This window comes from Mercenaria mercenaria, chromosome 10, assembly GCF_021730395.1.
Source record: "Mercenaria mercenaria strain notata chromosome 10, MADL_Memer_1, whole genome shotgun sequence".
Classification (NCBI taxonomy): Eukaryota; Metazoa; Mollusca; class Bivalvia; order Venerida; family Veneridae; genus Mercenaria; species Mercenaria mercenaria.
In genome coordinates, this window is record NC_069370.1 from 31,247,891 (window position 1) to 31,271,592 (window position 23,702).

A 23,702-nucleotide genomic window follows, 5' to 3' on the forward strand; every position below is an offset into this window, starting at 1 on the left:
GAACGAACAATACAATCTACTGCATTTGTATTTTACTATATATATATATATATATATATGTCATTATAGTGCACATAGTTTTAAACTCTACAAAAGACTCATAGCATACATTATATAACCACAATACTTGCCTGGGATAAATATCTTACATTAGAACATGATTAACACCCTTTCTTAATAATAGAATTAGCTAAAAAGTTTCTTGACATAGCTCAAGAAACATCCTGGCAGTATTAACAAAAGTTATCATAAGAACTCTGTGCTCAAGAAACATCCTGGCAGTATTAACAAAAGTTATCATAAGAACTCTGTGACATCTTCAAGGTTATCACCTGAACTCCGTAACATTTGAAACAAGAAATATCTTTAAAAATGATGGTCGGCGAATTGTAATAAGGAAAGAAGTTTATGAATTTTTCATCTAACATTCATCTTTCATCTAACATTTTTCAAATTGCAAAACTAAACACCGCACTTTAACAACTTAAATGGTTCTCTTTTAATTTTTCGCAAAGGTTTCGTAGGGTTGCAATTTTGTTTCGTTTATCCTTAGACGAATAATTACAGCAGTAGTTTAATGAAGATTCATGAAGCGGTTCATGAGAAGAGGTCATTAAACGTGTAAATATTTTTAGCTAAATTGGTCCCTATCCCCATTTGTAACAAAATAGCAGGAGACCTTATGATATTGTTACACATCGAGTTTGATAAAAATCCATTACATTTTAGTGGTTAATGCGAAGAAAGGCATATCTACTTTTAGCTATAGTGGTCCCTAATAGGGCCCAAGTTCCTATATAAATAAATTTGGAAGAGGACCTTATAATGATGCTCCAGACCAAGTATGACAAAGATCCACCAAGCTGTTCATGAGACGCTGTATAAAGGCATTTCTAGTTTTAGCTCTAGCAGCCCCTAAAGGGGGTCAAATGTCCCAGCTGAACAAATTTGGCTGCGGGCCTAATAAAGATGCTACAAATCAAGTTTGATTAGTATACATGAGAAAAAATAAATTAAAGCATTTTTTATTTATTATTTTTATTTATTTCTAAAATAGGCCAACTGATCCCGCTTTAACAAATGCATATTCGCTATTCATGAATCTTTGGACAATGACGTCACACCTATAAAAAAGTGAAGGTCAAGCAAAACATACAATTGTAATTATTTCAATATTTCTGTTTCATAAGCAAAGTTTGACCGTAATCATATCACATAGATAAACTATGCGATTCAGTCATTATATAGCATATACATAATAAAACAGATTTCAACTGAGTTCAATTCCATGCATACCATACTAAAGAAAAATATTCATATATAATAAATCAGTCAAATAATTTATAACAAATATATCAAAGCAAACAAGTACTCATTTTAATATGCAAACTAAATAAGTCACAAAAGCAAGAAACCTTTTCATATACAGACGACAACTGTAACAAGGAAAATCTTTTAAAAAGCACTTTTCTACATCAAAGACCCTTATTCATGTGATACGCAGACCGTATTCAGCTCTTTCTTTAATTTGATATATGTTGGTATTTGAACAGGTTTTTATCATATTTATTAAACTTACTTATCATTTTGAGATATATCAATATTCTTGCTAAATATACTGAGCCAAAGTTAGCTTTAAAACTGTGAACATCGTCGTTTAGGATAAACGCTTTGTCTAAATTTCACTCAGCGTAGCACATTCAACAGAGTGAAAGAAATTGACACTCTCGTCCAATCAGGCAGAGTGTTGCATAAATCTTCCATTTTGATAAATTATCTATAATGCGTATATATGATTTGCAAACTGAAGTCACGTGGCATAGGTAACGAATTCGTTCTTAGACGGCGTTCGCCGGAAAATCGGGCATAAAATTGTTAGATAGTGGTTTATGTTTGCAGCTTTGCACTAAAATTAGGCTATTGCATGTGGTGAGGATGAAGAACGTGGATGAGTAGATTAATATGTATAAATAAGCAAACTATTCGATATTTTACTCAGAATGTCTTGATTTCGAAGTGGCGCTGATTATTAGACTAAACGTTTTTTTTTCTGACGCATAGCACAAAACATTAGGCAACCTTGATCATCAGACTTTAGTTTGACACCCCATTCTCTCTTTTTAAAGATTGATAATTACTATTTCGTCGACCGATTCCTTGTTTTGTCATACAGATATCAGAACTCTGTATTGAGTATCGTTTTCCAGGAACTCCGTAACAGTTATCAGAAGAAAACATGACAGGTTATCAGAAGAACTCCGTCCTTCGTGTAACACTTCCTTTCCCGTGCTATCTTGCAACTGTATGGATCATTTTATAAATTGACAGATCATTTACGGTACTATTCCGGCATTCTATGCTTAAAGATCCCACTTAATTTGCGCTAAATAGTGTTAAATATGGCATTCAAACACGTGATAGGCCAAAATGATTTTTGAATATCTGAAGAGAATGGTATCATCAATTCAGGCCCGGATCCAGGGCCCGGCCGGGGGGGCCCGGGCCCCCCCCCCCCCCCCAGTTGGCCGAGAAGTGACTTGTACTCCTCCAGTACCTCAAAAATTAGACCCAGAAATGCACCAGAGGCCACCATTTCATAACTGTATTTCAATATTTTCCAGGGGGAGATCCCCCTACCCCCCCCCCCCCCCAATCAAGAAGGGAGTATCTTACTTCTCCAGTACCTCAAAATTTAGACCCAGAAATGCACCAGAGGCCACCATTTTATGCATGTATTTCACAAATTTTCAGGGGGAGTCAATCTGATCCGCCCCTGAACCCCTACCTCGGCGTTGATGTCTTCGTTCAAGACTGGTGCCCCCCCCCCCCCCCCCCCCCCCCGGTCAAAAATGTCTGGATCCGGCCCTGCATCAATTAGCAGTTAGAAACAAATAGAGAATAATAGGTTAGTGCCGTAGATGTGAAAGTTTATCTGGCGAGGTGGAGAAGGTTATCGGGTGAGCCGAAGGCGAACCTGATAACGTCCGGAGCCGAGCCAGATAAACTTTCTCCATCTTAGGCACTAACCTATTATTCTATTTATCTTGTCATTACTTCATTTTCCGATATTTGGCAATTTATTTTACAAAAACAAGTGTGCGACAACCGCTTTAATGACGTCATATTCGTAATGACGTCACTTATATAATGACGTGATTACCGGCAAAATCGCAATAACGTCTTCGTTTTTGAATAAAAACTCATTATTTGACCACTTATTTTCTTAGTTCGGACATTTCCAACACAATGATGATGGTTTCGTTGCAAAATTTTATCGATCATAAGGTCACATGATCAACTGACCGTATATCACTGGTCACATGATTAACTGTCGACGGTATATCAAGAAAGATATACGGCACCCTGATATCGGGTCGAAAATACTGCAAGTGACAGGGTAAAAAGAAATTGTCAGACAGGCTACCGTCCTAGCTATGCCACTGCACACGTAGAACTTTTTCGGGTTTCCCGTACCAGTACTGTATCTATAAATAGAAGTGTTCAACAAGTAGTAGATCTACCTACTAGAGCATAGATCCGCTGTATTCCGCCGGAATTAAGCTATGAACGTCAAATATTCTTTTGGATGAGAGAACTTATAAATGTATACAAAGTTCTTTAACTGTGAACTATTACGAAAATGGAAAATTCTTTTGAAAGTGAAGAGGAGGACGAAGAAGCGGGAATTTGTTACGATTTCACCAAAAAGACATGGCGGGATGATGTAACATTTATTGTGGAAGGACAGCACCTCCATGCGACAAAGGCAATATTGGCCATGGAATCTCCCGTGTTTGAAGCTATGTTTGGGACCAACTTCCGAGAACGGGACGAAAAAGAAGTGAATTTGCCAGGTAGGGAAAGTATTTTTTTAAAAGGTTCAAATAAAGTGTTTTGAAACCGTCCCTCAGGCAGTCAGGGGTGTAACTGTTCCAAGTTATCGCTTTTTATAACCCATTTGAGTTATTGCTTATTTTTTCATAACTTGTTTCAGTTATCATAAAATATTACAATTAAAGCCCTCCTGTGCCAATTCCTCATTTTGAATGAGACTTCTGGTTGGGAACCAATTTCCGGACAGGACTAGTTTCCGGACACATGTAATATCCGCTTTATTTCGTTGTAATTCATGTAATTGTTTCATCTAGATCATTTAGATTTTTGTTCTTCATGTCTACAGCAAACCACTATTTTATAAGGCTGTATAATGTTTTGGTTTTTGATGATAACTCACCTGCGTTTACAAAACAACTTTCTGTCTTAACCTGGCATGAAGATAGCATTGCGCATGCGCAGTAGTTCACACATGTCGAGATATCAAGTGGGGAAGAAATAATCAAACTACATAATGATTGTCTGCTGATAACATGTTCTACTTTTAATTTAACGCTAAAAGTTACGTAAGATGCAGGCCGATTTTTGCACTAATTTTATTCTATATCTATTGGAATTATCAAGAATTAGTATAGAACGAAAATCGAGTTTTTTATAGTCAACATCGGTTTGCTTTCGTAGCTGCTATTGAAAGTCGAGTTATGTTTCGCGCGCAATTTTGAAGAGATGAATGATAAAGAAATGTGTAGAAATAGTTTAATTACTTATTTTGATATCAAATTAACAACAAAACACTGTCAAAATATTTGTCCGGAAACTGGTTTACCTGATGGGAAAAATAACTCATTTTAGTGACCCCATTTGAGGCCCCATGGAACCCATATTTTACGTCACAATGCGATGCTGATTACAGCATCGGGTGTGGAAGGAGCTGAAGTTTGTGCAGTGTGAGCTTCATTTATGTCAAATATTTTTTTAGGGAATAATGGAGCTGTAATATGAAAATGTGTCCGGAAAATGGTTCCCAACCAGTAATGCAATTATTTCCTGAATCCTCCTGAATCCTTGAACTTTTATCTTTCCAGCTTCTGTATGCAATAAAAAATTTTACGCAAGGCTGATAAAGTCTTACGCAAAAGTTTTAAAGCTATAAAACTCTTAACATCCCATTATGCTTATCAAGTCATGATCAGACTAAAAGAGAATTTGATTATTCCAAAGAGCTATAAAAATAATAATGTATTTTATACTTCTTTGATTAACCACAGTTTGCTACTAATTTCACTTTAAAGGTCACTTGGTGAGAACAGCAAAAAGACTTTTTTTGAATAGCTTACCTGAGTTAACTATATTTTATAACTAATACAGGTTATAAAATGCTTGAAAAAGTAACTGAAATAGGTTACATAACTTGAAACAGTTACGCACCTGTCAATATTTTGCCCGCCCGGGGGAGCGGCGGGCATACACGGGACTTTAGACAGAAGACCATTCCCGACAGGCGGGAATTTGACAAACATTTGATGTACCAACCAGGCTCTAGGGTGGGATTTAGACAAAAAAGGTTGTCTCTAGGGTGAGGATTTAGACAACAAAATATTTGAATTGTCAAATTCCCTTGGGTCAGCCCGCCGCCCCCCTGGACGGGCAAAATATTGACAGGTGCATTACACCCCTGACTGTCAGGTGAAGTGTTTTTGAATTAGGTTTTTGCGTCTCATAGGACTTTGTAGATCATATATAATTTATTAAAGTAAAGCTTAATCGCATATAAAGTAAAGTTAAATCGCAAGTATACTCTTTTAGGGTTAGGCAATTACTGAAGATGATGATGATGATGATGATGGAGCGGTTGTATCTTGAAATAGTCTGTTCGTCTTTTGTAAAGTGATTTGAAACATATCCCCTCGAACAAATGCGGAGGGATATTGGTTACAAATTAGCTATATGCTATAGCTAAATCTAGCTAATAGTATATATAGTCCCAATCTGTGACTCTAGTTACCTCCCCTGACGGTCCGTCCACAGACTGAAATGAAATGAAAGTGATAATTACGTCACAAGTTGGACTAGCTATAAATAACATCGTATAACCAGAAGTAGCTATAAAACCAATAACAATAATGCAAAATATGTAAAATGGTCATAATCGTATCTAAATGATTTCTAAGATGGAAGACAATAACATTTTCAATAAATGCAGCAGTATTTTGCAGTAAATCATTACTGAATTTTTGCACTTGTGATAATCATTGAAGTATAAGATAAATTTATAAAATATGTATGGGGCGCAGTTTTATTGTTTTATAGGCATTTTTAGCTCACATGTCACAAAGTGACAAGGTGAGCTTTTGTGATCGCGCAGCGTCCGTCGTCCGTGCGTGCGTGCGTCCGTAAACTTTTGCTTGTGACCACTCTAGAGGTCACTTTTTTCATGGGATCTTTATGAAAGTTGGTCTGAATGTTCATCTTGATGATATCTAGGTCAAGTTCGAAACTGGGTCAACTGCGGTCAAAAACTAGGTCAGTAGGTCTAAAAATAGAAAAACCTTGTGACCTCTCTAGAGGCCATACTTTTCAATGGATCCTCATGAAAGTTAGTCAGAATGTTCACCTTGAAGATATCTAGGTCAAGTTTGAAACTGAGTCACATGCCTTCAAAAACTAGGTCATTAGGTCAAATAATAAAAAAAACTTGTGACCTCTCTAAAGGCCATATTTTTCATGCGATCTGTATGAAAGTTGGTCTGAATGTTCATCTTGATGATATCTAGGTCAAGTTCAAAACTGGGTCAACTGCGGTCAAAAACTAGGTCAGTAGGTCTAAAAATAGAAAAACCTTGTGACCTATCTAGAGGCCATACTTTTGAATTGATCTTCATGAAAATTGGTCAGAATGTTCATCTTGATGATATCTAGGTCAGGTTTGAAACTGGGTCACATGCCTACAAAAGCTAGGTCAGTATGTCAAATAATAAAAAAACCTTGTGACCTCTCTAGAGGCCATGTTTTTCATGGGATCTGTATGAAAGTTGGTCTGAATGTTCATCGTGATAATATCTAGGTCAAGTTCGAAACTGGGTCAACTGCAGTCAAAAACTAGGTCAGTAGGTCTAAAAATAGAAAAAGCTTGTGACCTCTCTAGAGGCCATACTTTTGAATGGATCTTCATGAAAATTCAGTTAGTTGGAGAGGTTTTGTATTGCCCCTTTTAGAGATTGCCAGAGCTTAAATTAAACGTTAAGGAGCCGCAAGAGTGTATAAATTTTGCTCGAGATCTGCACAAGGGTGCTTTTGTTATTCATTTTGCAAAATGTTATAACAATTAGAATGTTTGCCCTTGATTTATGAAAACAGTGTATATTCAGGTTACTGGTGTATGGCTGTAATGGCCTCTTGTTTTATGTTCTTTAACCAATTTCATTAAGTCTGTATTCATGCATGAAAAGAAAAAAGTTACAAAAATATGCTTATTGTTATACAGATATTGTGATTCTAACTTTTGCACAAATTATTTTGTGTATTGTTATATTTTCTTAGGTAAAAAGTATGAAGACTTCAAAGAGTTTCTCCACTGCATTTATCCAAAATCCAAGAAGAAGATAGACAAAAGAAATGTATATAAAGTCCTACCTTTGGCAGATGAATATGATGTGAAATCTTTGATCAAAGAATGCAAGCGGTTCCTAAATGCCCACCTAATAAATGACCGACCATCAACACAAGAAGTGATGTTTTGTCACGGATTAGCAACACGGCATAAATTCCAGAGCCTCAGGAAAGTGTGTGCAACACGGCTGTCAGATGTAGGACTGAAGGAAATAGAATCTACAGCAGCCGGTGTGAGTGACACGGAGACACTTCTACAAATTCACAAGGATATTTTGAAACAGCAAGGTGAAACTTTGGAAGAGACGCGCACGGAACTGGTTAAGTTATACCTGGACAAAAACTTACCAGAGCCGTTACAGCCTTCAATGTCAGAAGTCAGAGGTTCAGTCATAAAATTCAAACCAAACATAAATTCTTTAGATGAACAGGAGCCAAGATTCAGTAATTCAGTTACACTCTGGAATATCAGTTTCCGAGTTTACGTACAAGTGACCAAAAGAGTAGATGAGAGATGTCTGTCATTGTATATGCATCCCAGATTTCCCAGAAATAATAATTATAGTTCATGCTGTGTAAATGCAATTTTTTTTTTGAAATGTACTGGTAGGGTAGGAAGACAGCCTTATAAAATAAGGATGAACAACTGTGAGTTTTTGGATGGAAAAGCAAGGGGATATGAGAAGTTAATGACACTGACCAATCTTGCTAATGCAGGGTTTATGGAAAATGGGACATTGGATATTGTTGTTTATTTGTTGGCGAAAAAACCGTCTGTTAAAGACTAAAGGTTAACAGTTAAAGTACAAGGACTGAGGAGTTTGCACAATATACCTGTATGGATACGTACAAATGTGGCACAAGAACAGAATTGCCAACATGATTTAATAGCATGTGTTTAATGTTCGTAGGACAATTGATTTGAATTTCATGTGAAATTCAAATTACATTTCATTTTGTATTATTATAGTATAACTTTAATTAATATTTGTGTTTGCTTTATTTGTTGTTCAAAACACAATGCCCACCAGGGGGCGTCTTCACTTTTCCCTTTATGTATTATAGTGGAAACTTTAAAAATCTAGTCAAAAACAGCAGGCTCAATTTTTAGCCCACCATCATCAGATGGTGGGCTATTCAAATCACTCTGCATCCTTGGTCCGTCCGTCCGTTAACAGTTTCTCGTTATCGCATCTCCTCAGAAACTACTGTGGGGAATTTTGACCAAACTTTGTCAGAATGATGTATTGGTACCCTAGTTGTGTCCCCCTGAAAATCAGACTGGGTGAACAATATTTGAGTAAGTTATGGCCCTTTATTTATTTTTATAATTTATATAGGGAAAAAATTTGAAAACCTTCTTGTCCAAAACCACAGGGCCTAGGGCTTTAATATTTGGAATGTAGCATCATCTAGTGGTCTTCTACCAAGATTGTTCAAATTATATCCCTGGGGTCAAATATGGCCCTGCCTCGGGGGTCACATGGTTTATATAGACTTATATAGGGGAAAACTTTGAAAAACCTCTTGTCCCAAACCACAAGGCCTGGGGCTTTGATATTTTGTATATGACATCATTTAGTAGTCCTCTACTAAGATGTTCAAATTATTCCCCTAGGGTCAAATATGGCCCCGCCCTGGGGGTCACATTGTTTACATAGACTTATATAGGGAAAAACTTTGAAAATCGTCTTGTCCAAACCACAAAGACTAGGGCTTTGATATTTGTAATGTAGCATCATCTAATGGTTTGCATAGTTTTGTGTTCCAAAATAAAATTTGACCTTGATTTTGACCTAGTGACCTACTTTCACATTTCTCAAGCTACAGCCTTCAAACTTGGACCACATGCATAGTTTTGTGTACCGAAATGAACTTTGATCTTGAGGTTGACCTAGTGACCTACTTTCATATTTCTGAAGCTACAGACTTCAAATTTGGACCACATGCATATTTTTGTGTTCTGAATTGAAATTTGACATTGATTTTTACCTAGTACCTACTTTCACATTTCTCAAGCTACAGCCTCGAAATTTGAAGCACATGCATAGTTCTGTCTACCAAAATGAACTTTGACCTTGAAATTGATCTAGTGACCTACTTTCACATTTCTCGAGCCACAGCTTTCAAATTTGAACCACTTGCACTGTGTTGTGTACCGAAATGAAATTTGACCTTGATTTTGACCTTGAGCTAGTCTTGAAATTTGGAACATTCAAAAATGGCTCAATAATTCAACACAAAATGTTCCTACGTATGAAAATTGTTCAAATTATTCAGATCCATCAAAAACACCAGAGATTTAGGTCACTTTCCCCTGTATGTATGAAGCAGAAACTAATTGTCTTTTTCTGTGACATTATCTGCTAGTACCCTATGTTATAATTCCCTTAACCTCTTACCCCATTTCCCTTCCCCCCCCCACCCTACCAAATCACACAGACATGAATTACCCTATCATATTTTTAATTATATTTAGTAGAAACATTTAAAATGTTCTAGTTAGAAAATGGTTGCACTATATCAAAATAATTTCCATGCATAAACATCTACCAAAACTGTGCAAGCAAACAGTATAACTCAGGTGAGCGATCTAGGGCCGTTATGACTCTTATTCTGACTTCATTCAAGATCCAACACAGCCAAATTAAAAGAACAACCTTCAAACAGCTTCTTTTTATGAACTACTCCATGGATTTTCACCACTTTTGGTCAGTAGCATCCTTGCATGGATCTTTCTCAGACTTATTCAAAATGGTTCCACTTGACTGCATTTTTGGAAAAATAGAAAAGAACTATAGCAACTTCTCATGAACCATTTTCTGGATTTTCACTGAATTTGGTCGCTAGCATCCTTGTATGAACCTTTCACAAATTTGAAAATTACAGAGGCAAAATTTACTGGAAATGCTTATAAACAGCAACTAACAACATTAATTGTAACTGTAGCCATCTACACTGTCTCTTTTGTTTACACATCGCAGGTCCACAATTCATTATATCCCGTAGTAAAGTCTGTGTACCATCGACATTCAACAGTGCATGCATACATTATTTATCAGATATTCCCATCGTGTCCGACAGAGTCCTTTTGTTTTATAATCTAACGGACATTGCCGATGTTGCTCAAGGGAGGTTATATGTTGCTTCTGTACGTCAGTTATTGTGTTGTTTGTCATTGTAGGGAATCATTCTCTGGAGGAAAAAGTACATTGAATTTGCTTGGAAGGAATTGATTTATTTGAAAAACTTGAAAATGATAAAGACCAAGAATTTTTTAAAGATTTTTCTATTTTTAGCTCAACTATTCGAGGAATAAGTAGAGCTATCCTACTCACCACGGCACTGATGCCAGTCACTCCATAAGTTTTTATACCAGTCCACATTTTTACAAAACCTTTTGAAACTTTCAGCACTTGTGTACCATCACCATGTCCAGTTTTAGGCAAGAGTACATAACGCTATCAAGGATTTTGGCTGAATTATGGCCCGGTTTAACTTAACAAGAGATCACAGAGTGATCTTGGCACCCACCAATGTGCCATTTTTGTGTGTTCCAAATTTCAAGACTAGCTCAAGGTCAAATTTCATTTCCGTACACAACACTGTGCATGTGGTCTAAATTCGAAAGCTGTAGCTTGAGAAATGTGAAAGTAGGTCACTAGATCAATTTCAAGGTCAAAGTTCATTTTGGTAGACAGAACTTTGCATGTGCTTCAAATTTCGAGGCTGTAGCTTGAGAAATGTGAAAGTAGGTACTAGGTAAAAATCAATGTCAAATTTCAATTCAGAACACAAAAATATGCATGTGGTCCAAATTTGAAGTCTGTAGCTTCAGAAATATGAAAGTAGGTCACTAGGTCAACCTCAAGATCAAAGTTCATTTCGGTACACAAAACTATGCATGTGGTCCAAGTTTGAAGGCTGTAGCTAGGTCACTAGGTCAATCTTAAGGTCAATGTTCACTTCAGTACATAAAACTATGCAAGTGGTCCAAATTTGAAGGCTGTAGCTTGAGAAATTTGAAAGTTGGTCACTAGGTCAAAATCAAGGTCAAATTTCACTTCAGAACACAAATCTATGCATGTGGTCCAAATTTGAAGCCTGTACCTTCAAAAATGTGAAAATAGGTCACTAGGTCAATGTCAAGGTCAAAGTTTGTTTCGGTACACAATCCTACGCATGTGGTCTAAATCTGAAGCCTGTAGCTACAGAAATGTGAAAGTAGGTCACTAGGTCAATCTTAAGGTCAAAGTTCATTTCGGTACACAAAACTCTGCAAGTGGTCCAAATTTGAAGGCTGTAGCTTGAGAAATGTGAAAGTAGGTCACTAGGTCAAAATCAAGGTCAAATTTTATTTCGGAATACAAAACTATGCATGTAGTCCAAATCTGAAGCCTATACCTTCAAAAATGTAAAAGTAGGTCACTAGGTCAATGTAAAGGTCAAAGTTTGTTTCGGTACACAAAACCATGCATGTGGTCCAAATTTGAAGGCTGTAGCTTGAGAAATGTGAAAGTAGGTCACTAGGTCAAAATCAAGGTCAAATTTTATTTCCGAATACAGAACTATGCATGTGGTCCAAATTTGAAGCCTGTACCTTCAAAAATGTGAAAGTAGGTCACTAGGTCAATGTAAAGGTTAAAGTTTGTTTCGGTACATAAAACCATGCATGTGGTCCATATTTGAAGGCTGTAGCTTGAGAAATGTGAAAGTAGGTCACTAGGTCAAAATCAAGGTCAAATTTTATTTCCGAATACAGAACTATGCATGTGGTCCAAATTTGAAGCCTGTACATTCAAAAATGTGAAAGTAGGTCACTAGGTCAGTGTAAAGGTTAAAGTTTGTTTCGGTACATACAACCATGCATGTGGTCCAAATTTGAAGGCTGTAGCTTGAGAAATGTGAAAGTAGGTCACTGGGTCAAAATCGAGGTCGAATTTCATTTTGGAACACGAAACTATGCACGTGGTCCAAATTTGAAGCCTGTACCTTCAAAAATGTGAAAGTAGGTCACTAGGTCAATGTGAAGGTCAAAGTTTTTTTCAGTGCACAAAACTATGCATTTGGTCCAAATTTGAAGGTTGTAGCTACAGAAATGTGAAAGTAGGTCACTAGGTCAAAATCAAGGTCAACTCATGTCAAGGTTCATCTTGCCACTCAAAACCATACATGTGGTCCAAATTTGAATGTTGTAGGTTATTGACAAGAAGTTTTTAAAAGCTTTTCCGTATATAAGTCTATATGAACCATGTGATCCCCAGGGCGGGGCCATATTTGACCCTAGGGGGATAATTTTAACAAACTTGGTAGAGAACCACTAGATGATGCTACATTACAAATATCAAAGCCCTAGGCTTTGTGGTTTGGACAAGAAGATTTTCAAAGTTTTTCCCTATATAAGTCTATGTAAACCATGTGTCCCCCGGGGTGAGGCCATATTTGATCCTAGGTGGATAATTTGAACAATCTTAGTAGAAGACCACTAGATGATGTCACATACAAAATGTCAAAGCCCTAGGACCTGTGGTTTTGGACAAGAGGTTTTTCAAAGTTTTTCCCTATATAAGTCTATATAAACCATGATGGCCCCGGGGTGGGGCCATATTAGACCCCAGGGAAATAATTTGAATCATCTTCGTAGAGGGCCACTAGATGATGCTTCATACCAAATATCAAAGCCCTAGGCTCTGTGGTTTTGGACAAGAAGATTTTCAAAGTTTTTCCCTATATAAATCTATGTAAATTATAGAAATAAACAAAGGGCCATAACTTACTAAAAATTGTTGAACCAGTCTGATTTTCAGGGGGACACAACTAGGGTACCAATACATCATTCTGACAAAGTTTGGTCAAAATCGCCCTGGTAGTTTCTGAGAAGATGCGATAACGAGAAATTGTTAACAGAAGGACGACGGACCACGGATGCAGAGTGATTTGAATAGCCCACCATCTGATGATGGTGGGCTAAATCATTTGGTTTTTGGTACTAGTTCATATTTTGTGTAAACTGTTTGACATACGGCTTTGAAACTTTTATCACTTGTTTATTATAACAGTCTATATCTGTAGGCAAAAGTATATAACTCTGGTCAACTATTTTGGCTGAATTATGACCCTTTTTGAAATTGGTTCAGTTTTTGTACCAGTCCAGGTTTTGTCAAAACTTATTTGACATGTGTCTCGGTAACTTTGAACTCTTGCTTATCATCAGGATTTCCATCTGTAAGCAAGAGTACATAACTGTCAACTATTTTGGCTGAATTATGGCCCTTTTTGGACTTGTGGAAATCAGTTTGTTTTTTTTTTCATACCAGTCCGTATTTTGCCTCACCCGTTTGTCCTATGGCTTTGAAACTTTGGCAAGTTGTTTACCATCGTAGTTTACAAATGTAGGAAAGACTTCATAACTAGGACAAGGACTTTAGCTCAGTTACAACCCTTTTTTGCCATAGAAATTAGTTAAGTTTCACTTTGAAACTTTTAACTCTTGCTTACCATCATGGTCACACATTGCCATATAGTGCAAGACTTACCCAAGTCAACAAATACCGGTTCATCGTTTGTCTTACCTATTTTCCTTCTTTCGTTTGAAAATCTTTGGTAATATTTTGGCCCCATACTTTCACAAGTTTTGAATAATCGAACGCGCTGTCAACAGACAGCTCTTGTTAGCCGTTTGGGCCATTAAGTACATTCAAGTGTAACCTTATAGTTTCAGAAAGGTCAGTACATGAATGTGTGAACATCCATAACGTGTTTTTCTGAAGCTTATTCAAGCTTTGGGCACCCCTTAATTCACTAAAGTGAAATTATTTAAGTGAAGTTAAGAGAATTATATACCGAGTTTGGTGTTGTACTGACCAGTTATTTCAGTTGAGATGTTAAGTAAAAATGCTGAAGATGGAGGACAGAAGGCAAGCATAAAAACTCACAAGTGCTCAGGTGAGCTAAAATCAAATGGAAATCCTGCAGCAAAACATATAACAAAAACATGAAATAAGAATTGATTTTTATTGCTTTTTACAATGTACAGTTCACCACAATTTGTATTATGAAAATGATAATGAACAAATATGATCAGTTATAAACTCTGACAATGATGTGTTTTTACAGTTCATAAAATAATACATTGCAAAAATCGGATACATTCAAAACAGACAATAAACTTCAGTGAAAAATAGTGTATCTTCATAAAAACGGTGGGGTATTGTACCAGTTATACGTTTACAACATCAAGTGAAAGTAAAACACAGTCAAACATATATTATACACTGTTTCAAAATAAGTAGTTCTGCTCAATTCCAGAAAGGGAGGTAATCATAAAGAACGTTCTGAACTTTGGATGAATTTGCACACGCTTTTTAAATTTTATTCCCTAGAAAATGTATGTAGCTTTACTTTACAGCAAACAGTGTTGTTGAGCTTTGGTATAATTAAATATACATTTAACAATGATGTAAAAATTACAGAAATTGTCCAGTCAGTCAAATTTCCCAAAAAATGCTGGTCAATAAAATCTCCTGGATTTTCAACTGAATTCTCCTGGAAAATTGTCCACGGAACTTGACATGTATGAGTCACTAATACCTGTCTTCGCATGTGTGTCTGACTTATATACATATTACTACCGGTATTAGTTTCTGACCACTAATAATATTACTAAAGGAGTCTGACTGTTAATACATGTCTGACTGCATAACAAACAATTTTAGTACGAATAATATACATGCCTAAGTTTTTTTGGCAAATGAGATAGAAGTGTTTACAGTTTTCTAACAGTTGTAAAAATTTGCCTGTAAGCAATAGGAATGATACTCAAAAAGGCAATATTTTCACAAAAGGTCAAATAACGACTAACTGGATATTAAGAGAGACTTATTTTCTTTCAGAGTTTCAGATCTCTTTTAATTTATAAATCTTTGAATCTATTCACTTATTTGTGCTAAGGATATGTAACACAAAAATAATACTAAACACTGTCTAAGGATCAAAGTTTTTCACAAAATTTCTTCTTAGTTATTTTGTTAATCCCTAAATAAAGCAGCATTTAGAAAAAAAAAAAAAGAGAATATTATTAAAACATTTAATGACTAGTTTCAATGTGAGAAGCACTTGCAACATTTATACAAAGATCTAATGCAGTGTACATTTAATATTCTAAAGGTATAGAATAAACATGCTTAATCTACAGACTCGGCCAAGACGACACGTAAGGTTATGCCATGTTAAAAATGTAACGGCTTGAGGGACCAGCATGTCCTTACTACACTTTCAATGCCTACAGCCGCAACTTCTGTCTTAGAATAACTTAATAAACAATCTTGTTATCAAGTTGCAGAGTACTTAACTAACAAATGTGATCTTTCTATTCAAACTGGTGTTTTTCAGATCATGTTATTTAGTTTCACTTTGAAGCTAATTTACTATAACAAACATGATCCTTAACCCTTACCCTGCTATATTTCTATAATGGACTGGTCCATCTTTCAATTTGGACAGTACCACTTAGTATTCAAAGGGGTTTTCACTGAAAATTTACTGACTGAATAGCGAACAGTGCAGACCATGATCAGAACGGATGTGCAGGCTGATCTTGGTCTACACTGGTCGCAAAGGCAGAATCATCTGCCGCCAGCAGGCTAAGGGTTAATACGAAAAACATGTTCTTGGATAATACATAGGAAGTTGACTTACAGAAATAGGAAATGAACACAATTTTTTTTTCTGAAGCACAAACCAACTGTAACAGCAAAGTTACACAAACCTGTTATTAACTGCAACGTTACGCAGACCTAATTTATTAATGGCAACGTAACACAGACCTATTATAACAGCAACATTACAAACTGATTATAATAGGAACATTACACAAGGATAACTTAAGAGGCTTTTATACAAGCAGCATAACTTTTCTATACTACACAGCTAAAATTACAACATATTGTATTACAATAAGGTAGACGGTCATTGTTGTGTTTTTTTTTTTTTTGGCAAGGCTATGCTGTCCTAGAGAGAGACTGCATTCTAATATTCCTTTTTTAAGGTAATGGTCTCCTGATGACAATTTCAGTGCTATTACATATTCTTCCTATGTGGTTTTCGACATCCTTCGGTCATAATAAGAGCTGTCACTATTTGTGACAAATTCCCCCAAAGTGTGTCCAAAAATGCTACAGTTGTCTGCGCAAAAAAAATCACACATCATTTCATGACCTTGACCCAGGTCATAAGCGTGACACTTGTGTCAAATTATTTTCAAATCCCTTGATAAAAGGCAGAGTTGTAGACCAGACAAGTAACACCTTTGACTTCTAAGTGTGACCTTGACCTTGTAGCTAGGGGTCTGGGTCTTGCGCACGACACGTCGTCTCATTATGGTTAACATTTATGCCAAGTTATTTCAAAATCCCTTCATCAATGGCAGAGTTATGGACCGGACACAAAACAGACCCTGTTAACCTTTGACTTCTAAGTGTGACCTTGACCTTGGAAATGCTAAGGGTTTGGGTCTTGCGCATGACACATCGTCTCATTATTGTAAACATTTATGCCAAGTTATTTCAAAATCCCTTCATGGATGAAGGAGTTACAGCCCAGACAAGAATTTACACGGACGCATGCACTGACCGTGCGATTTTAATATGCCCACCTTCGGGGGCATAATAAAAAAATTATTTTTCGTAACAAGTGAAGAATGTTCAAAATCATATACAGAGAACACATAAATCAACAGTAATTACTTAGTTTTATCATATGTCCAACAGGCAGGGCTTCAAAAATTGAGTGGTTTCTCAGTTTTGTACTGATTTTCAACTTCTCAGAATGATTCATGAAATGTGCAATAGCTTAGAGATGTTTGCTCAAGATTTTGTGTAAATCCATCCTTACAATAATATGTTTATAGAAATAACAAAAAAATAACAGTTTTCATTTTCCAGCAGATCAAAGCATGCACATTGCACCAACTGATGTATTAAGTATGAAGTCTGGAATGTTAGATAAAGCACTAATTTACTGGTATAAACGTTATTAATAACCATTATTTTCCCTTCTTTTTAATCAACGTTTTAAGTCTCAAAGATAAATATAATGAATATACACTGTACAGTCTTTTGGCCACATTTCAACGATATAATTGACAAATTTCAAAATTATGAAAAGAAAAGAACAAAATTCAGCCAGTTTTCAACAAAAATTAAATTTGCACCATTTTGGGCTGAGGCAGACACTTCAAATTAAAAACTTGTCATGATGCAATAAAACAAATATATAAAACAAAGTTTTTCCTTTCAAGACATATTTTAATCACAGTGTGTAAATATTACAAATTGAGGTTAATTTCATCTGCAAGATGTATAAAATATCTGACCAGTGTTTTGTGCTGTTTTAGGTTTAACAGTAACATTTAAAGCAATAAATAAAAACTGAGACAACACTGAAACTATACACAAATGATAATAGACACTATAAGAATAGTGACAGCAAAAAGTTACTAACAAAACTTCCGTTTTGCTTACATATAAAATGGCTGTCTTTAATGACAGATTTACCAGATTATTTTTTCAAACAGCACTTAAAATTTAGAGGTTTTCCTCAAGCATATTTGTTTGCTTTCATCCGCTGTTGTCGTTTAATACAAGTGTTTCAAAAATTTAAACTGGTTCGACGGTAGTAATTAAATTCTACTACAAGATTCTAGACAATATACATGTATTATTCATTCTTATTAACCAGATATGCAAGACACGCATATCAGTCATTCTTATTCATCTGATACACGAGACAACACTTTTCAAATCTGTAAGCTAACCGAGATTCAATCACCTAATTATATTCGAGAATTAACGTGTTAAATGTAAGTGATTGGTAACAGAGCCCTGGGTCTATAAATGCAAATTATACAACAAATTTAACGACAGAAATACAACTTATGATACAAATATTTAGTATTTCAGGAAAATGTTAATTTTATTGCACTTATATATATATACTACGCTTAACATAATTCTGAAGCTATGAAGCAATTTGAGCGGCGCCATGAGAAAACTGACATAGTGCTTTTGCGACCAGCATGGATCCAGACCAGCATGCGCATCCACACAGTCTGGCCAGGTTCCATACTGTTCCCTAATGGTTTCTCTTACTGCATTAGGATCCTGACCAGATGGCGCAGATGTGCAGGCTGGTCTGTAGATATGCAGGCTGCAAATGCATTATGTTGGTTTTCTCATGGTGTGGCTCATTTAAAAATCAACTGTACATTCGAAGCTATATTCTTATATTTTCTTTTTTTTTATACAATGTACATACACTGAAAATTACCCATAAAAAGACTGATTTCCTGAGAACGTCTGTGAAATGTGATATCAAAATAATAAGAACAGCTGAGGAAAAATGCTTTAAAATAAAAAATGTCTTTGGTTCAAAAACAGGTCCAGATACCATTATCATATTAAATTATTACAGAAAAAAAAAACATTTTAGAAAATATACAAGCAGTAACAGACTTAAAAATAATAGGCATATAAAATATTTCTAAAAAATGACAGTGAAAAACATAATCTGGTGGTCTGTTTTATACTTAAATGCCCTTACAGCATACATATATCAACAAAAGGTTCCACAAAAGCTTCCATTTATGAATCAAAATATTCACCTGTTTAAAATACCGAGTACTAACTAATATGTAATTTGACAAAAAGTAAAAAAGCAAATAAGTACATGTATAAGTTATGTATATAGAAAAGTTATTTCTTTTAATTTTATTTCATGATTTATTAGCAGACTCATTATCATCTTGAAGAATTCACAATTTATAACTGATAAAGTTTTTAAATTTAATATTCAGCAAAGTTCAGGTGGTTTAAAATTCACATGATACAAAAATTGTGAATACCGGTAGGAATCAGAGAAAATAAACTCCATCGTGAATATTATCCATTTAACACTACTGTATAACTGAAGAAAACTAACAAGAAGGCTGTCATCAAGACGGCCATGATGGTTCTAAATTGCCCACCTAAGTTTCACGTCTGGATTGAACAAGTGCTGTGGAACACTGCTGTCAAACTATTTTGATACTGGGCCAGTTGTTTCTGAGAAAATTTTCAAAGTTTTCCATATAGCCATATACAGAAAACTAGCCTGAACCCCTGGTGGTCATGATTTTTCACGAATCATAATAAATCAAAGGACCTTGTAAAGAGTCGTGTAAGGAACATTGCTGAGAAATCATAATGAAACTGAGTCAGTGGTTCCAGAGAAAAAAAAAACACTTCTATGTTTCCCATATAGCCATACAGGGATTTGATTTGAAGAAATATGGCAGCTGGTCACCTTACGAACATTGCTGTAAAAAAATTGAAATCGGGTTAGCAGTTTTGAAGAAAAAAGTTCTTAAAGTTTTTCATAAAATTGTATCGGGCTTGCAGTTTTGGAGAAAAAAGTTTTTAAAGTTTTTCATAAAACTGTATCGAGAAAACTAGTTCATCACTCCTACCCTGGCAGCCATGATTTTAAATAAATCAGAATGACTTGAAGGAATTTGGTAGATCACCCAAGAAACATCGCTTTGAAATGATTATGAATTCGAGCTAGTGTTTTCTGACGGGAACTAGAATTATGCACGGATGACCTTAATTTTAAAGGAATCTGAAAGGGGACCACCTATGGCACATTCCTACTGAGTTTTGTTGAAACTGACTTGATGGTTTAGGAGATGTTCTTTGAAGAAATTGTGAACAACAGACGGATATCCAGTGATCCTAAAAATGTGAGAGACTGCTGAAGTTTTACTCTGTAATGTTCATAGATATATGAGGAGCACTAGTTTGTGTAATTTTTCACTTTATATCAACATGTACTTAATGCAAGTCAAAGCAATGCCGCCTTTTTCATCATAAATAAATACAGTAAAATGAATGTTTTGTACATTATGCTAAGAAAGACAGAGAAAGTCATTGTGCCATTATCAAACAAGAGGACCATGATGGTCCTGAATCGCTCACCTCTTCCCACATGACCCAGTTTTGAGTATGACGTCGTTTTTTCTATTATTTGACATAGTGACCTAGTTTTTGAGCTCATGTGACCCAGTTTTGAACTTGACCTAGATATTATCAAGATAAAAATTCTGACCAATTTTCATGAAGATCCATTAAAAAATATGGTCTCTAGAGAGGTCACAAGGTTTTTCTATTATTTGACCTATTGACTTAGTTTTCGAAGGTATGTGACCCTGTTTTGAACTTTACCTAGATATCATCAAGGTGAACATTCTCACTAATTTTCATGAAGATCACATGAAAAATATGGCCTCTAGAGAGGTCACAAGGTTTTTCTATTTTTATACCTACTGGCCTAGTTTTTGATCGCACGTGACCCAGTTTCGAAACTGACCTAGATATCATCAAGGTGAACATTCTGACCAATTTTCATGAAGATCCATTGAAAAATATGGCCTCTAGAGAGGTCAAAAGATTTTAATAATTTTAGACCTACTGACCTAGTTTTTCATCGCAGTTGACCCAGTTTCAAACTAGACCTAGATATCATCAAGATGAACACTCAGACCAACTTTCATACAGATCCCATGAAAAGTATGGCCTCTAGAGAGGTCACAAGGTTTTTTTATTATTTCATCTACTGACCTAGTTTTTTAAGGCACGTGACCCAGTTTCAAACTTGACCTAGCTGTCATCAAGGTGAACATTCTGACCAATTTTTATGGAGATCCATTCACAAGTATGGCCTCTAGAGAGGTCACAAGGTTTTTCTTTTTTTAGACCTACTGACCTAGTTTTTGACCGCACATGACCCTGTTTCGAATCTGACCTAGATATCATCAAGATGAACATTCAGACCAATTTTCATACAGATCCCATGAAAAATATGGCCTTTAGAGAGGTCACAAGATTTTTCTATTATTTGATCTACTGACCTGGTTTTTGATGGCATGTGACCCACTTTCGAACTTGACCTAGATATCATCAAGATGAACATTCAGACCAACTTTCATACAGATCCCATGAAAAATATGGCCTCTAGAGAGGTCACAAGGTTTTTCTATTATTTGACCTACTGACCTAGCTTTTTGAAGGCACATGACCCACTTTCATACTTGACCTAGATATCATCAAGGTGAACATTCTGACCAATTTTCATGAAGATCTCATGAAATATATGGCCTCTAGAGAGGTCACAAGGTTTTTCTATTTTTAGACCTACTGACCTAGTTTTTGACCGCAGTTGACCCAGTTTCGAACTTGACCTAGATATCATCAAGATGAACATTCAGACCAACTTTCATACAGATCCCATGAAAGATATAGCCTCTAGAGAGGTCACAATGTTTTTCCATTCTTTGACCTACTGACCTAGTTTTTGAAGGCATGTGACCCAGTTTAGAACTTGACCTAGATATCATCAAGGTGAACGTTCTGACCAATTTTCATGAGGATCTTGTGAAATATATGGCCTCTAGAGAGGTCACAAGGTTTTTCTATTTTTAGACCTACTGACCTACTTTTTGATGGCACGTGACCCAGTTTCGAACTTGACCTAGATATCATCAAGGTGAACATTCTGACCAATTTTCATGAAGATCTTATGAAATATATGACCTCTAGAGAGGTCACAAGGTTTTTCTATTTTTAGACCTACTGACCTAGTTTTTGATGGCACGTGACCCAGTTTCGAACTTGACCTAGATATCATCAAGATAAACATTCTGACCAACTTTCATAAAGATCCCATGAAAAATGTGACCTCTAGAGTGGTCACAAGCAAAAGTTTACGGACGCACGCACGCACGGACTGACGGACGGACGGACACCGCACGATCACAAAAGCTCACCTTGTCACTTTGTGACAGGTGAGCTAAAAACATTTTGTGTCAAAATGAACGGAAACTGAATGTATCTGTTATTACGTTGACTGAGACATGGATTCCAGCACAAGTTCTTTCCAACGACGGTTGAAGAATTTACGCATGTTGTGCCCGCACTGACCTACTTCTGAGTCATCCTCGTTAAACAACTGACAGTTGTCAAAAGTAAGTTTAGCATCATTCACAAATTCACTACGCGATTGATAGCTGAAAATATAAAGGTAATTTTTTATTCATAAAAACTGTTGGCTTCCAGGACCTGTTTTGAAGCAGATGTTAAACCTGAATTGAGTCTAATGCCTACCATATACTGCAGAACAGGATGAATTAACAAGTATGAGGCATTAGCGAATGTTTGCAAATGACAGGCAACTCTAATTCATCATCTTGCGATTTAATCATGTTTCAAAAAAATTAAAGGGAAGTGTAACAATATGTCATTTATGCAAAATAAAAATAAGATGGTTCCAAGCATGTCAAAGTTATGGCTAAAACAATCTGACATGACCTTTGACCCGTAAGTCAAAGTGTGATCTTGACCTTTAGAGACAGGGACCTGGGGTCTGCTTAAGACACTGTCTCCATCAGGTCAACATTTAAGTATAAACAAGATTGCTCCATACACATCAAAGTTATTGTCCAAACTTGAGGTGAACTGATGTTACAAAAAGAAGAATAACTTTTTAAACAAGAGCTGTCCGTAAGACAGCCAATGCTCGACTATTCGAATTATCGTCCCAGAAGCAGGAAAATGTTACCCTATTTGTTAAAATATCTACAGAGTTTCAATCCAGTATCTGTATTAGTTTTGGATGCAAAACTTTACCAGAAGTTTTATGTTCAAAAGGGGACATAATCTGACCAAAATGCATGTCAGAGTTATAGGACTTGATGCAATCACCCCGAAGGCACATGTGAAGTTTCAATTTAATATCTGCTTTTGTTCTGCAGATAGTAATTGCACCCAAAACTTAAACCAGAATTTTCTAAGTCCAAAAAGGGGCATAATTTGCGCAAAATACATGTTAGAGTTATGGGACTTGACCGAGTGAGGTTGGTAATTGATCTAGAAAAATAAAAAATAAACTTCAAATATACATGCCTTTAGGTAATCGCTGTATGTACTTGCAAGCAAAACTTTAACCAGGATTTTCTACATCCAAAAGGGGGCATAATTTGGCCAAAATGCAGGTCAGAGTTATGGGACTAGATGCTATCAACTAATTTTATAACCCCGAAGACATGTGAAGTTTCAATTCAATATCTGCATTAGTTTTGGAGATAGTAACTTGCATGTAAAACTTTAACCAGGATTTTCTAAGTCCAAAAGGGGGCATAATTTGCCCAAAATACATGTCAGAGTTATGGG

The 23,702-nt window shown here is 35.9% G+C and overlaps 2 protein-coding genes across 8 annotated transcripts in view; one reads left to right on the plus strand and one right to left on the minus strand.

The window, feature by feature from the left end:
* Positions 1 to 3,381: 3,381 nt before the first annotated feature.
* On the plus strand, positions 3,382 to 8,428 carry LOC123559513 (uncharacterized). Its single transcript, XM_045351403.2, has 2 exons — positions 3,382 to 3,854; positions 7,375 to 8,428. Exons 1-2 carry the CDS (start codon positions 3,641 to 3,643, stop codon positions 8,229 to 8,231), a joined length of 1,071 nt encoding a protein of 356 aa, XP_045207338.2. The 5' UTR covers positions 3,382 to 3,640; the 3' UTR covers positions 8,232 to 8,428.
* Positions 8,429 to 14,443: 6,015 nt separating this feature from the next.
* Positions 14,444 to 23,702, minus strand: part of LOC123559511 (bromodomain adjacent to zinc finger domain protein 2B-like) — a 90,855-nt gene continuing 81,596 nt past the window's right edge. For all 7 annotated transcript variants that reach the window (XM_053552607.1, XM_053552608.1, XM_053552609.1 and 4 more), the window contains one exon: positions 14,444 to 22,540. In XM_053552607.1, the coding sequence (XP_053408582.1) occupies positions 22,372 to 22,540 (169 nt within the window). In that variant the 3' untranslated portion in view covers positions 14,444 to 22,371. The remainder of the gene's footprint in view (positions 22,541 to 23,702) is intronic.